This window comes from Esox lucius, chromosome 7 (genome assembly GCF_011004845.1).
Source record: "Esox lucius isolate fEsoLuc1 chromosome 7, fEsoLuc1.pri, whole genome shotgun sequence".
In the NCBI taxonomy this organism is placed as follows: domain Eukaryota; kingdom Metazoa; phylum Chordata; class Actinopteri; order Esociformes; family Esocidae; genus Esox; species Esox lucius.
The window spans coordinates 249,250-261,425 of record NC_047575.1 but is presented as its reverse complement, the minus strand read 5'-3'; the positions used below and the strand labels follow the sequence as shown (position 1 = coordinate 261,425).

The window sequence follows — 12,176 nt, the reverse complement described above, 5'->3', positions numbered from 1 at the left end:
ACAGATAATGACTGTCATAATTATGATATTTGCCCGTTATTAAATGTTTTGCTCATTATATAAAGTTTTATCTCCATACTGACAATTTAATATTTTTTTAAGGTAAATCTCATTAGTTGTAAGGGGTTTTACATTCAAGAGAAAGAGGGAGAGACACAGAGACCAACAGAGACAGAGAGAAACAGTGGGACAGACAGAGATGGAGAGACATCAAAGCTCTGTGCAGTTTTACAATGAAATAAGATTTTACCCACAGCAGAAACTTTTTGCTATATGTGATTTAGTGTGGACTTAATGTTAAGTGTTCACAAAAGGCAAGATTCAGAATAACACAAATGACAGTGGTGCAAACAATTTATTTTTAGACTTGGCAGAAAAAGCACATCACAAAATATAGCCTTGGTGTTAACACTCCTGGACCAACCAGGGAAAAAATAATGAACCACAGATAGAAATAGCGGTGTGTCGTTCACACTCTCGGCCAAACTGGCGGACATCAAGGAGCATCAATTAACAAAACAGCTCTCATGGAAACATCCATAAAAAGGTGGGTTCCAGGAAGACCTTTACAATCCCTTTCACATCATATCTGTATGGAAAGAGAAGAAAGAAATGTGATTTTGATTAAATCCTCATTTTAAAATAGTTGTTTCTTTTCTTTACACAAACTCATGTTTTATATCAAGAAGTGTTTTACCATTTTACCAATTCAAATCTCTGAGTCATTGAGTCAAATAGTGTTCCATTTGTAGTAGGTTAAGGTGATTGCAATAGTTTTCTATTAATATATACCAAAAATTAAACCACATCCCAATCCGACAATTTTTTTTTATCAATAACTCCTAAATCAAAAAACACAATTCAAATCTGCACCTTAGTATGCTATTGTTCCCAAAACTAACAGGAGCTGGTTTGGGACTGAATGATGTATTCATTTATTGCTTGACTGAGGGAGTTTGTTTGGTGAGGGAGTCATCTTACCCCTTTACTCTGTCCATTCAAAATTGGCAATTTTGGAAATGAGGCTCAGCACCCTTGGGTTGACAGCATACTGGCGTCCCTTGTCTTTTCGTTTGACTTTGGTCCCCTGATCTGGGTTGATTTTGAAGATACATCTGTTGGAAAAATAATTGTAATTTTAACCTTAGACATTCAAAGTGTTAAAAAATCCTGGCATCAAAAAGCCAGTGAACAGCATCTTTAAGAGAGAGGAGCGAGGAAAGGAGTGGTGAGAGGAGTGAAGAGAGGAGCAGAGCGAGGAAAGGAGCAGTGAGAGGAGTGGTGAGAGGAGTGAAGAGAGGAGCAGAGCAAGGAAAGGAGCAGTGAGAGGAGTGAAGAGAAGAGCAGGGAGAGGAGTGAAATTAGGAGTAGGGAGAGGAGTGAAAATAGGAGCGGGGAGAGGAGTGAAGATAGGAGCAGGGAGAGGAGTGAAGAGAGGAGTAGGGAAAGGAGCAGTGAGAGGAGTGAAGAGAGGAGCAGAGCGAGGAAAGGAGCAGTGAGAGGAGTGAAGAGAAGAGCAGGGAGAGGAGAGAAGAGAGGAGCAGGGAGAGGAGAGAAGAGAGGAGCAGGGAGAGGAGAGAAGATAGGAGCAGGGAGAGGAGAGAAGATAGGAGCAGGGAGAGGAGAAAAGAGAAGGGAGAGACGAGAGTTTTTAAAGGAACAACTTTTTCTTCCTTCTTTTAAATTTTTTTTTAAATACCTTAAAAGCAATGTGTAATACATACTGAAAGCTTACCTCTGTAAGAACTCCAGAGTAGCAGCAAGTTCCACTCAACCTGGTCCACTGCAACCATGAACATCTTGGCAGTAAGTGGGCTGTTACCTGTGAACAGTGCAAGAACAGAATGTTCCATAGAAAGTAAATAGCTTGTATATGGATCCAATGAGCTTAAGTAAGCCAGGAGTTGTGTTCTGCACACTGCTTAGTTGACGTAATTCTTGAATAACCCATACTGTGTCTATACTGCAAAAGAAAAACGGTGCCAAGTAAAAAAAATGAAAACAAGGTAGCATGACATTGTCAGCTATAAACACTTTTTTTGCAGTGTATAGTAGACTCCATCACTCCTGTAAACATAAAAACTTTAGAATAACTATTTCAATGAACAGATTAAAATTGTTTTTTGGCACACCTACCACAGATCACAATACAGGGTGTCCATGGTAGCTTGGTGGTGTCCACATCAGTTGCAATGGCAGTGTCATCGACATTTAGGAACATCTTTTCTTGCTGCTCTTTGAAATGGGCAATAAGCATCAGGACAGCCGCACTAGTTTCATCACCTCCTGCCAGGGCTTGGCTCAGAATAGTTCTTGCTGTGCTGGATGACTCAGTTTTAACAAACTGAAAGTACCGCAGGATTCTTCTGAACTTGGTGGCTGTGGACTCTTCAAAGATGTCATCTAAGTGGACACCTGTTAGTTCTCTGAAATGAAGCCTCATTCCATCTTCCTGGCAGAGGAAAGGCCATTCCTTAAGAATCTCTTCCGTCTGTTTCAGTCCTGATAGTATGTCTCTCCTCTGTGAGGGAAACGTGTCCACCATCAGTCTTTCTATTTTTTTTACAACTTTGTCTTTGTTTTTGAAAATCTTAATGAGTTCTTCTTGTTTTTGCTTTTGCAATTGTTTTGTTTCACTAGGAGGAAGCTCTGGCTCAGAGTTAATACACCCATATGCATCTTTGCACACTCTCTTCGCATCGTGAGGGCTGCTACTTTCAGGAAGCCTTTTCTGGGCAGAAGCAGCTTGGAGTCGTCTGCAATTATCTAGCCTAGATGTGAACTGTTTTACAAGAGAGTCATACCCAGTGCCGACAATCTGACCCTCAATCTCATCTTGGAAGGATTTTGGGTAGCGAAATACCATCTTCCTTGAAATTTCAGTAAGGTGTTTCTTCCTGGTGTCTTGCAGACAGTCAGTATTTCACCAGCCACAATCCAATTAATCTCCCTTCTCTGTGCTGCAGAAGGCCTCTTTCCAGTATCCAACAGTTTACTTGTACTGGAGGGCATCTTACTCCAGGGTATGTCAAAGCTGTAATGCCAGCTATTATCTTCTCTGAACCTGCTCTCTGATGCAGTAGGCGAGGCTCTGACCAAAGCTGCACTGCTTGTAGCAGTGGATTTCGGTGTGGAGTGAACACTCATGTGAATATCATCACTCAGCATATCGTCACTCATGAATGATTCCTCAATGCTGGATTCTTCAATGTGGCTAGTAGATATTGAGGAGGATTTATCTTCCACTCTAGTCACTAAATCTAAAAACAAAAGGACATAATCATGTCAGTCAGTATGATTCATGTATAATTTTCACTTAATCTTCGGTCTGGTGTGTCAATCCTAATCTTGTTGCAATCATCACAAATGGCACTATGTACAATTTTACTTACTTTTAATACAGGCCATAACTTTCCTGACCTCTATTGGCATCAGGACTGCTGCAAGGTCATCTGCCTCCACATACTTAAGGTCCTCAGCTGAACAGACTCCAATGTTTTTGATCACCTCCACTGTTCGCACTACAGAATCCTCTTGGTTCAAGAACAAGCTGAGGGATGAGGTTAGATCACTCATCCATCCAGCCATGACTGCAAGAAGGGAAAAAATATGAATAACTGTTTAGTGGATAACTGATTGTGGATTACACATTACAGCGCAATTACTATGTTACTTTGATTAAATACACATCATATTTCCCATTGACACACTAGTCGAAAACTTGTGATTGTAAACCCCAACACCTCATCACACTCTTACTGATCAACAACACTGTGCTTAAGAGATATGACATTATTCCCATTCAGATTGTAAAGTGGCAATGGGTAGGAATGTAGGCAGTGTTCTGCGTTAATGCAGTGCATATCCTCAGCTGCTTGTTTGACTTCATAGAGTCCATACTCTGATAAATACACTGAAGTGTGCGGTGTCACCAGAAAGCACACCTTTTTGTCATTGACTATCAAAACAAGCTCCATCTGACCAAACTTGATTGACTCATCAGACTCACGTTTGAGGCAAAGAAAAGATCCCTTTTTGTAAAGGGTGCCCTTAAAATCTACCTCAGTTGACACAGAATCCGGTTCTGTAAACATGTGTGCTTCAACTGCATTGCGCACTGCATCACTGTACAAGTGAGCATGATATGGAGTAACGTTTTTTGTCTTCAGCACTGGTGCAAAAAAGGAGTTCGAGCTGAGGGTTGTTTGGAGGAGTTGGTGCTGGTTTGCGAGAGACTGGCATATATTCTTAAAGTTTTGTATCCTTCTCACACACCTCTTGAAGTAGGAGTGTTTACTCTCAAATCTCATTGTCCAGAGCCGTATTAGGGGACCCAGTTTGAGGATCAATGATGCATAATGGAGAAGATAGTGGTGCTTGGGTTTCTGGTGATCAGAAGGAAACATTGTTTGCCTTGTGTCCAGATATTCAATCACAACAATGTTGAGATAAGCTACCTGGGCAGTGGTGATCTTGGGTGCACACACTAGTTCCACAAGTTCTTTCAGAGTGATCACTAGTTGCCACACTGGGTCACGAGGATCAACTTTGTCACCAATAATGACAGGCAGGAGTCTAAGGAGACACCAGTTCTCAGCTGCTTGGCCACCTATTCTGATGGCCTTTTCATTCACCTGACAAGGAGATGAGCTGGAATCTGAGTCCTTGTAGGAAAATTGTGTGATTCGCCTGTTCAGCTGAGAGTATGTGAGCCAATGCTTGACATTTATGAAGTAACGCAAGAAAATGGACAAGTCATAAGCAACAACTCCCTCAAACAAGTCATGTCCTATGCATGGAGGAAGGCCTGGCTGACATACATGGAAATATTTCAGTGTGTTAAAGATGGAGTCACAATAGATGCCTTTGACGTCATTCACATCACGTTCCTGCAATAACTGCACTGCTTCTTTGTAGTTATCTAATGTTCGAACAGGAAAGGTCTGACGCACACTCTCAAGTTGGCCTCTTTCAACCTCACAATACCTGCAGAAGTACTTGGAAGTGCTGAAATTCTGTGTGTAGCCACCAATGCAGTGTGACCCCAGATTGTGACCTACAATAGATATTATTGTTGCTCGAAACACATGACCAGAAGTGGTTACAAGTCCATGTTCCTCAAGCTGTCTCAGGTATGACAACATTCTCTCAAACACTATGTCCTGACCAAAGGATTTAAAGTCTGTCTCTTTGCACAACAGTACTAACTGCATATGGTCAATACTGAAACGATGGAATGGCTCAAAGTCAGCAAGTGTGAAGTATACTCCCACAAGCTTATGTTTTTTCCTGGCTGACCCAAGTGGGTTGACAACTTCAAATGCATCCTGATACAATATCAGTTTTAAGATGATGTCACCAGTTTGTAGAAATAGCTCATTGGATTTGAAGACAGAGCCATCAGAAATATCACTTAAGATGCCATCAGAAACAGGACGATTTTGAGACTTAACACACTCTTCCCACACAACAGGATCTTTTAGAATAGCTCTTAAAGTGTCATGCAAGGGTATGTATTGTGCATAACTGTCTCTTCTATGTTCATTGGTGCCCAGAAAAACATTTTCTGGGTGCACATAGGCAAAGTTCTTCTCAAAATACTGCCTCCTGATATATTCAGTGGAGAGCTGAGAACTACATGAAGCATGCAAATCCGCTTCCTGAAGACTCTGGAAAACTGAATCAATCTCAGCATCTGACATATTAGTAATTCCTCTAAGTGTCTCTTTAATTTTGTCTTTTGTGTACTGATGACAAATATCATTCAGGCCATTGATCTCTTCAACAATCATTTGAATAGTTGATGACGGAACCAGATACTTTGCCTGGAGTTGCATGTAAAACAGGCACATATTCCTCATGTACAAAGACCTTATATCAATATCTTCTGTAACCTGAGACTGATTTTCACTTTGGTCCATTTCGGTTTCAGTTTCATTGGGCTCAATCTGAGAGGATACAGATGGCTCAGAGTATGTGACTCTAGTATTTACAGTTTCATGTTTATGTTTTCTTGAAACATGGGATGTAAATGAGGACTTCACTTTGAACGACTTGTTACAATTGCTAAATGGGCAATGTACTAACTCATGCTTCTTTAAATGTCCCTTCAGGTGTGCAACAAGATCTTTCAAATCTACACATTTCTTCTTACAACGCACATCATCACATACAAATGACCTTTGTGTGTCTTCCAACTGTGAAACAGGACTGTTGTGGGAACGATAGACATGAGCTTTTAAAGCAGTGTATTTGGTGAATTTTTGTTTGCACTCTGCAAAGCAACAAGGATAGTAGCTATTTGCCTCATGTCTATGCAGAAGCTGATGATCAACATAGCTTTTAATATTTTTCAGAGAGATACCACATGAACGGCATGTGAACTTTGGCATAATATATGCCATTGTAGCCCACTGTGGGAAAATCTCCAGAATACTCTATACCCAGTACAATAGAAAACTCAAGGTTGTGAGATGTGACATACCAAAAGTAGTGGTCGACTAACTCTTTGTCCTTGAAAGAGTGACTATCTGTAGAACCAGCACCTGCAGCCAGCGGGAAAAAATACAACATGTGACATTTTAAGTTAGTGAAACGCAGCAAGAAACTTGGCACAACAAGAAATGCCAAATAATTATGTGAACAAAAATCGTTGATAAACCATTAAGACATAAACTGAATACAACTACTTTTTTTCCCTTTTCTTTGTATCTATGTATATATGTACAGACTCATATTGCAAAAAAATTCCTGTGACGGACAATAAAGTATATATATTCTTATTATTATACCGGTAGTAATTATTACTGCTAGCACTTGATGCACATGGCCAAAATCTGCTGATGGCTAAGCTAGATAACTTGCTAGCTAGTTAGCTAGCATTAGCTAGCCTTATGACGCCACCTCAATCCTCATTTATATTCTTATATGCACTGTAGTTAAGTTATTTCTTACCTTCTTCGGATCTTTTGGAAGTATCAAAGACTAATAACAGTGGGAAAAAATAAAGACTGTCAGAAGAAAAAAAACGCATAAGTCAAGCTTTCTGCAGAAGGCATGTGCTTTCCATGTGGTTCAGTGACTAACTGTAGCCAGCAGTGCGTGGATCGGGGTCGGGGCAGCGGCGCGTTCAAATCCAATCGTTCTGCTTGTTGAAGGGTAAAACCAAATGCTTAAAAAAACATTGCACAATAAAAAGTTATGCCTAGGTTAACACAAAGAATTTCTAAGAGTAAATTCTTATGTAGATTAAAAATGATTTACATTCATTGTGTTACATTTGTATATATTTATTTAAATATAATATAATCATAAGACTGTTTCAGGAAATCTTTAATAATAATAATAACAATAATAGAAATTATGCTGTTATTATTAGTATTATACCATATTGGTAATTATTATTACTATGTATCATTATTGATCCTACACCTGCCTGACATCATGCACATTCTTAATAATAATAATAATTGTTATTATTATTATAAAACAAAGGTATTTGCCAATTGTGGGCACAATAAAATATTTGGTTTATGATTTTGATTCTGAAATCATCTTTCTTGAGTGATCCTGTTGAAACAATTGCTATTGACTGTCTCACTATGTTGCTTTGAGTATGAAACTCAAACTCCCCTAATACTGGGAGAATTGCCCAAAATTTAAATTATTGCAGCAAAATGTCTCATCGTGCCATGAACTGAGGACAACCAGTGGAAACTCAGATACATATACACTCACCTAAAGGATTATTAGGAATATCTGTTAAATTTCTCATTAATGCAATTATCAAATCAACCAATCACATGGCAGTTGCTTCAATGTATTTAGGGGTGTGGTCCTGGTCAAGACAATCTCCTGAACTCCAAACTGAATGTCAGAATGGGAAAGAAAGGGGATTTAAGCAATTTTGAGCGTGGCATGGTTGTTGGTGCCAGACGGGCCGGTCTGAGTATTTCACAATCTGCTCAGTTACTGGGATTTTCACGCACAACCATTTCTAGGGTTTACAAAGAATGGTGTGAAAAGGGAAAAACATCCAGTATGCGGCAGTCCTGTGGGCGAAAATGCCTTGTTGATGCTAGAGGTCAGAGGAGAATGGGCCGACAGATTCAAGCTGATAGAAGAGCAACTTAGACTGAAATAACCACTTGTTACAACCGAGGTATGCAGCAAAGCATTTGTGAAACCACAACACGCACAACCTTGAGGCGGATGGGCTACAACAGCAGAAGACCCCACCGGGTACCACTCATCTCCACTACAAATAGGCAAAAGAGGCTACAATTTGCAAGAGCTCACCGAAATTGGACAGTTGAAGACTGGAAAGATTTTGCCTGGTCTGATGAGTCTCGATTTCTGTTGAGACATTCAGATGGTATGTCAGAATTTTGCGTAAACAGAATGAGAACATGGATCCATCATGCCTTGTTACCACTGTGCAGGCTGGTGGTGGTGGTGTAATGGTGTGGGGTATGTTTTCTTGGCACACTTTAGGCCCCTTAGTGCCAATTGGGCATCGTTTAAATGCCACGGCCTACCTGAGCATTGTTTCTGACCATGTTCATCCCTTTATGACCACCATGTACCTATCCTCTGATGGCTACTTCCAGCAGGATAATGCACCATGTCACAAACCTCGAATAATTTCTAATTGGTTTCTTGAACATGACAATGAGTTCATTGTACTGAAATGGCCCCCACAGTCACCAGATCTCAACCCAATAGAGCATCTTTGGGAAGTGGTGGAACGGGAGCTTTGTGCCCTGGATGTGCATCCCACAAATCTCCATCAACTGCAAGATGCAGTCCTATCAATATGGGCCAACATTTCTAAAGAATGCTTTCAGCACCTTGTTGAATCAATGCCACGTAGAATTAAGGCAGTTCTGAAGGCGAAAGGGGGTAAACACAGTATTAGAATGGTGTTCCTAATAATTCTTTAGGTGAGTGTATAAAATAATAGATTTTATAAAGTTTTTTTTGTGTTTTTTTTACACATACACACACACTCACTATTTTATTTATTTATTTTATTTTGTACATATTATTTTCATTTTCTAACTTTTTTTCTTCTTCTCTGTTATATTGACAACAGACTAATTGTTTTAACTGTAGCCTGTTACTTTACTACTGTTTTAATGACAATTTTAATTGACACAAACTTATTGATAGATAGATTCATTCATTCATTGTGATTAATTACTTATTGACTGAGATTGATTGATTGTGACTGTGATTGAGTCAATCATAGTTACAGTATTACAAAAAGTATAAATTATAATTAATTTATTTTAAATATTGTTTCCTATTATTGTTATTAATATTTTTAAATCCAAACGCTTGCTTTGGTAATATGTACAGTGTTAAAGCCATCTGATGAAGCCGTTTGAATTTTAATTTGAATGATTGGTCAATATGGCTGTCATCCAGGAAACAGGCCAATGAGCACTGAGCGCGCCTTCATTTGAAAGTAGTTTCGTCAGTTTGAATGCTGCAGGACTTCAGCGCTACTCTGTCGCTTCACTCCTAATGAATTACGTTTACATCTGCATGCCAAATTATTATTTGAGTGAATATGAGTTGTGGGATTTCAACAGAGAACAAAAATGGGAACATGGACACAGTGGAAGAGTCTGGATCTGTTTGCTCTCCTAGCATGAACTTCATGTTATAACGTTATCCTGGCGATATCGGGTAAGAAAACATTTCCCTGTTGTTTTTCTAAGTTAATAGATGGTTTGCTTGTTCTATTTACAGGCAGCAAATATTTATAATACCATTAACGTTATGGTACTAACATTACAGACACTTGTTGCTGAGTCAACCTAATTTTCAGCTCAGTAATAGCGTTAACGTACGTTACGTTGTTATAACGTTGTACTTGCTTGTTTCAATGAATGTAAATGTATGTTAAGTTCTATGTATGTGTTTACTGTTTACATAATACATACATTCACTGATATTATTTTAATTCCAGAGAGATGCTCATCAAGGCAAGGTGATGATTGCCAGAGGGAAAAGTAAGTTAAACAATATATAGCCTATACTACAAAACATTTTTAGGAAGCAATGTTTAAGAGGTATAAACACAAGGACAGGTAGGCAAGCAGAGGGAAAACATAGAGAGAATGGAAAAAAAAAAAGTTCACATCAGTCATAATAAGAATATTATGTAGGAATGAATGTATGTGTGATGCTGTTGATTAATATTGTTGCATGTCTATGTCTCCAACAGTAAACTGGCTAATATTCTTTGTTGTCTGTGTGTTTTCCCCTCATGAACCAGACATTTTGGAAAAGTCTCCTGCCACAAGGTCTTAGGAGCCAGTGAGTATTCATGTTATCCTGACATAAAGACTGAATGTATAAGGTGCATACTAGTGGCCATAGTACTGCCAGTTTGTCAGCACAAAGAAAAACAATATTGTACTCTTCTATATACTGTGTATGAATCCAGTGGTGCCAGATGGTTAACAATGGTTAAACAACTTATTTCAAATATGAACATGTACGTAGTGGCACAAACATGAATTCCATTCCACACATAAACATGAATCCCTTTTCTATGACTTTTCCATCATGCTGGCCAGTATTTGTAACACAATGGGAGTGCGCAGTAATGACACATGAGAACAGCTTTCCGCATCCTCCCAAACAACTGTAGTCAACAGCGGCTTTGTTTCAAACGTTAAAAAACAACTTTACAAAAACATAAAAAGGCCTTCATACTGCTTGTCTATCGTAATACACGTTTTTTAAAAAGTCCAGACAAGCCACATTGACCTGAAAAGTTGTCATTTACACCATGTTTTTAGCAGAAATCTTCACTGTAGCTTCTTAGCTGGGAGCTGTGTTAACGTACACACTGCTTGATCTGTGGGTGTGGGTTTGCTTGACCACAGTGCAGAGCTGAGAACCTGAGGATTCTTGAGTTGTTTTCTACATTTAAAATGTAGTCACTATTTTCTGCACCTGTTTGGGAAAATGCTACAACACTGAAAGTCCAGCAGTGGTCATTTAAAATGAACTATAAATAAATTCTACTTTTTACAGTAAAGACCTTTCAGTAATATTTTCTCTCTGTGTGTGTCCCCTCCAGGAGCAGATCCAGACGATTACAGCTCATTTGGAAGAAGTCTGATCTTTCTGCTGTGTTGCACCTCTGTTACAGATTAATTGACCTTTTGTGGTATGTTTTAATTTTAGGATTCTTAAATGTTATCAGAACTACCTTATACAGAGCCCCCAAGGGTTAGGAAAATGAAGAAGACCACAACTCCCTCAGCTCAACAGCACAATTTGTTGCTTCCTCCATCCATTTCAAAGGGGAAATCTTGACCTCATTTTGATAGAAATGCTCACAGACACACATTACACATGGAGAAGTACCATTTTTAGTTTTTCAGTTCCTCCCGGGGGGCTCTAAAGAACTGTTTGTGAATAATTGGTTGATATTGTAAATTTACATCTGAATACATTTAATAAAAGGATTTTAGAATCAATAGTGGTGTATACTTTATTTCCTATGACATTTTAATTGAAATAGTGAAAATTATGTTTTGTATTGCTTGAGTATGTTTTCAGTTGAGGATATTTCACAGTAATTTGGAAGATCATATTTTGGTGTCTGATCGTAATAATTTAGCAAAAATCTGTAAAATAATTAAATTTTTCTGTAGAATTTTTAGGATTGTCCCTTTATTGAAGGTGATTGATCATAATTATTTGGGAAAAATCTGTAAAATAATGGTATTTTTCTGTAGAATTTTTTTGATTGTCCCTTTATTGAAGGTGATTGATCATAATTATTTGGGAAAATTCTGTAAAATAATGGTATTTTTCTGTAGAATTATTAAGATTGTCCCTTTATTGAAGGTGATTGATCATAATTATTTGGGAAAAATCTGTAAAATAATGGGATTTTTCTGTAGAAATTTGAGTGTTGTCCCTTTATTGAAGGTGATTGATCATAATTATTTTGGTAAAATTAGTAAAATAATGGTATTTTCCTGTAGAATTTTTAAGATTGTCCCTTTATTGAAGGTGATTGATCATAATTATTTGGGTAAAATTTGTAATATAATGGTATTTTCCTGTAGAATTTTTAGGATTGTCCCTTTATTGAAGGTGATTGATCATAATTATTTGGGTAAAATTTGTAATATAATGGTATTTTC

The 12,176-nt window shown here is 38.2% G+C and overlaps 1 protein-coding gene and 2 long non-coding RNA genes across 3 annotated transcripts; 1 reads left to right on the top strand and 2 right to left on the bottom strand.

Annotated features, from left to right (window-relative positions):
* Window positions 1-294: 294 nt before the first annotated feature.
* LOC109615907 lies at window positions 295-2,222 on the bottom strand. Its single transcript, XR_004575928.1, has 4 exons — window positions 2,137-2,222; window positions 1,736-1,822; window positions 982-1,115; window positions 295-589 (listed from the first exon to the last, which is right to left on the bottom strand). It is a non-coding gene; the product is annotated as an uncharacterized LOC109615907 (long non-coding RNA).
* A 138-nt stretch (window positions 2,223-2,360) lies between these two features.
* On the bottom strand, window positions 2,361-3,679 carry LOC117594712. The gene is made up of 2 exons (XM_034293115.1): window positions 3,393-3,679; window positions 2,361-3,260 (listed from the first exon to the last, which is right to left on the bottom strand). The coding sequence occupies exons 1-2, from the start codon at window positions 3,586-3,588 to the stop codon at window positions 2,788-2,790; spliced, it is 669 nt and encodes a 222-aa protein (XP_034149006.1). The 5' UTR covers window positions 3,589-3,679; the 3' UTR covers window positions 2,361-2,787.
* Window positions 3,680-9,371: 5,692 nt separating this feature from the next.
* On the top strand, window positions 9,372-11,436 carry LOC105009528. Its single transcript, XR_004575996.1, has 4 exons — window positions 9,372-9,693; window positions 9,977-10,019; window positions 10,286-10,326; window positions 11,099-11,436. It is a non-coding gene; the product is annotated as an uncharacterized LOC105009528 (long non-coding RNA).
* The last annotated feature ends 740 nt before the right edge of the window (window positions 11,437-12,176 follow it).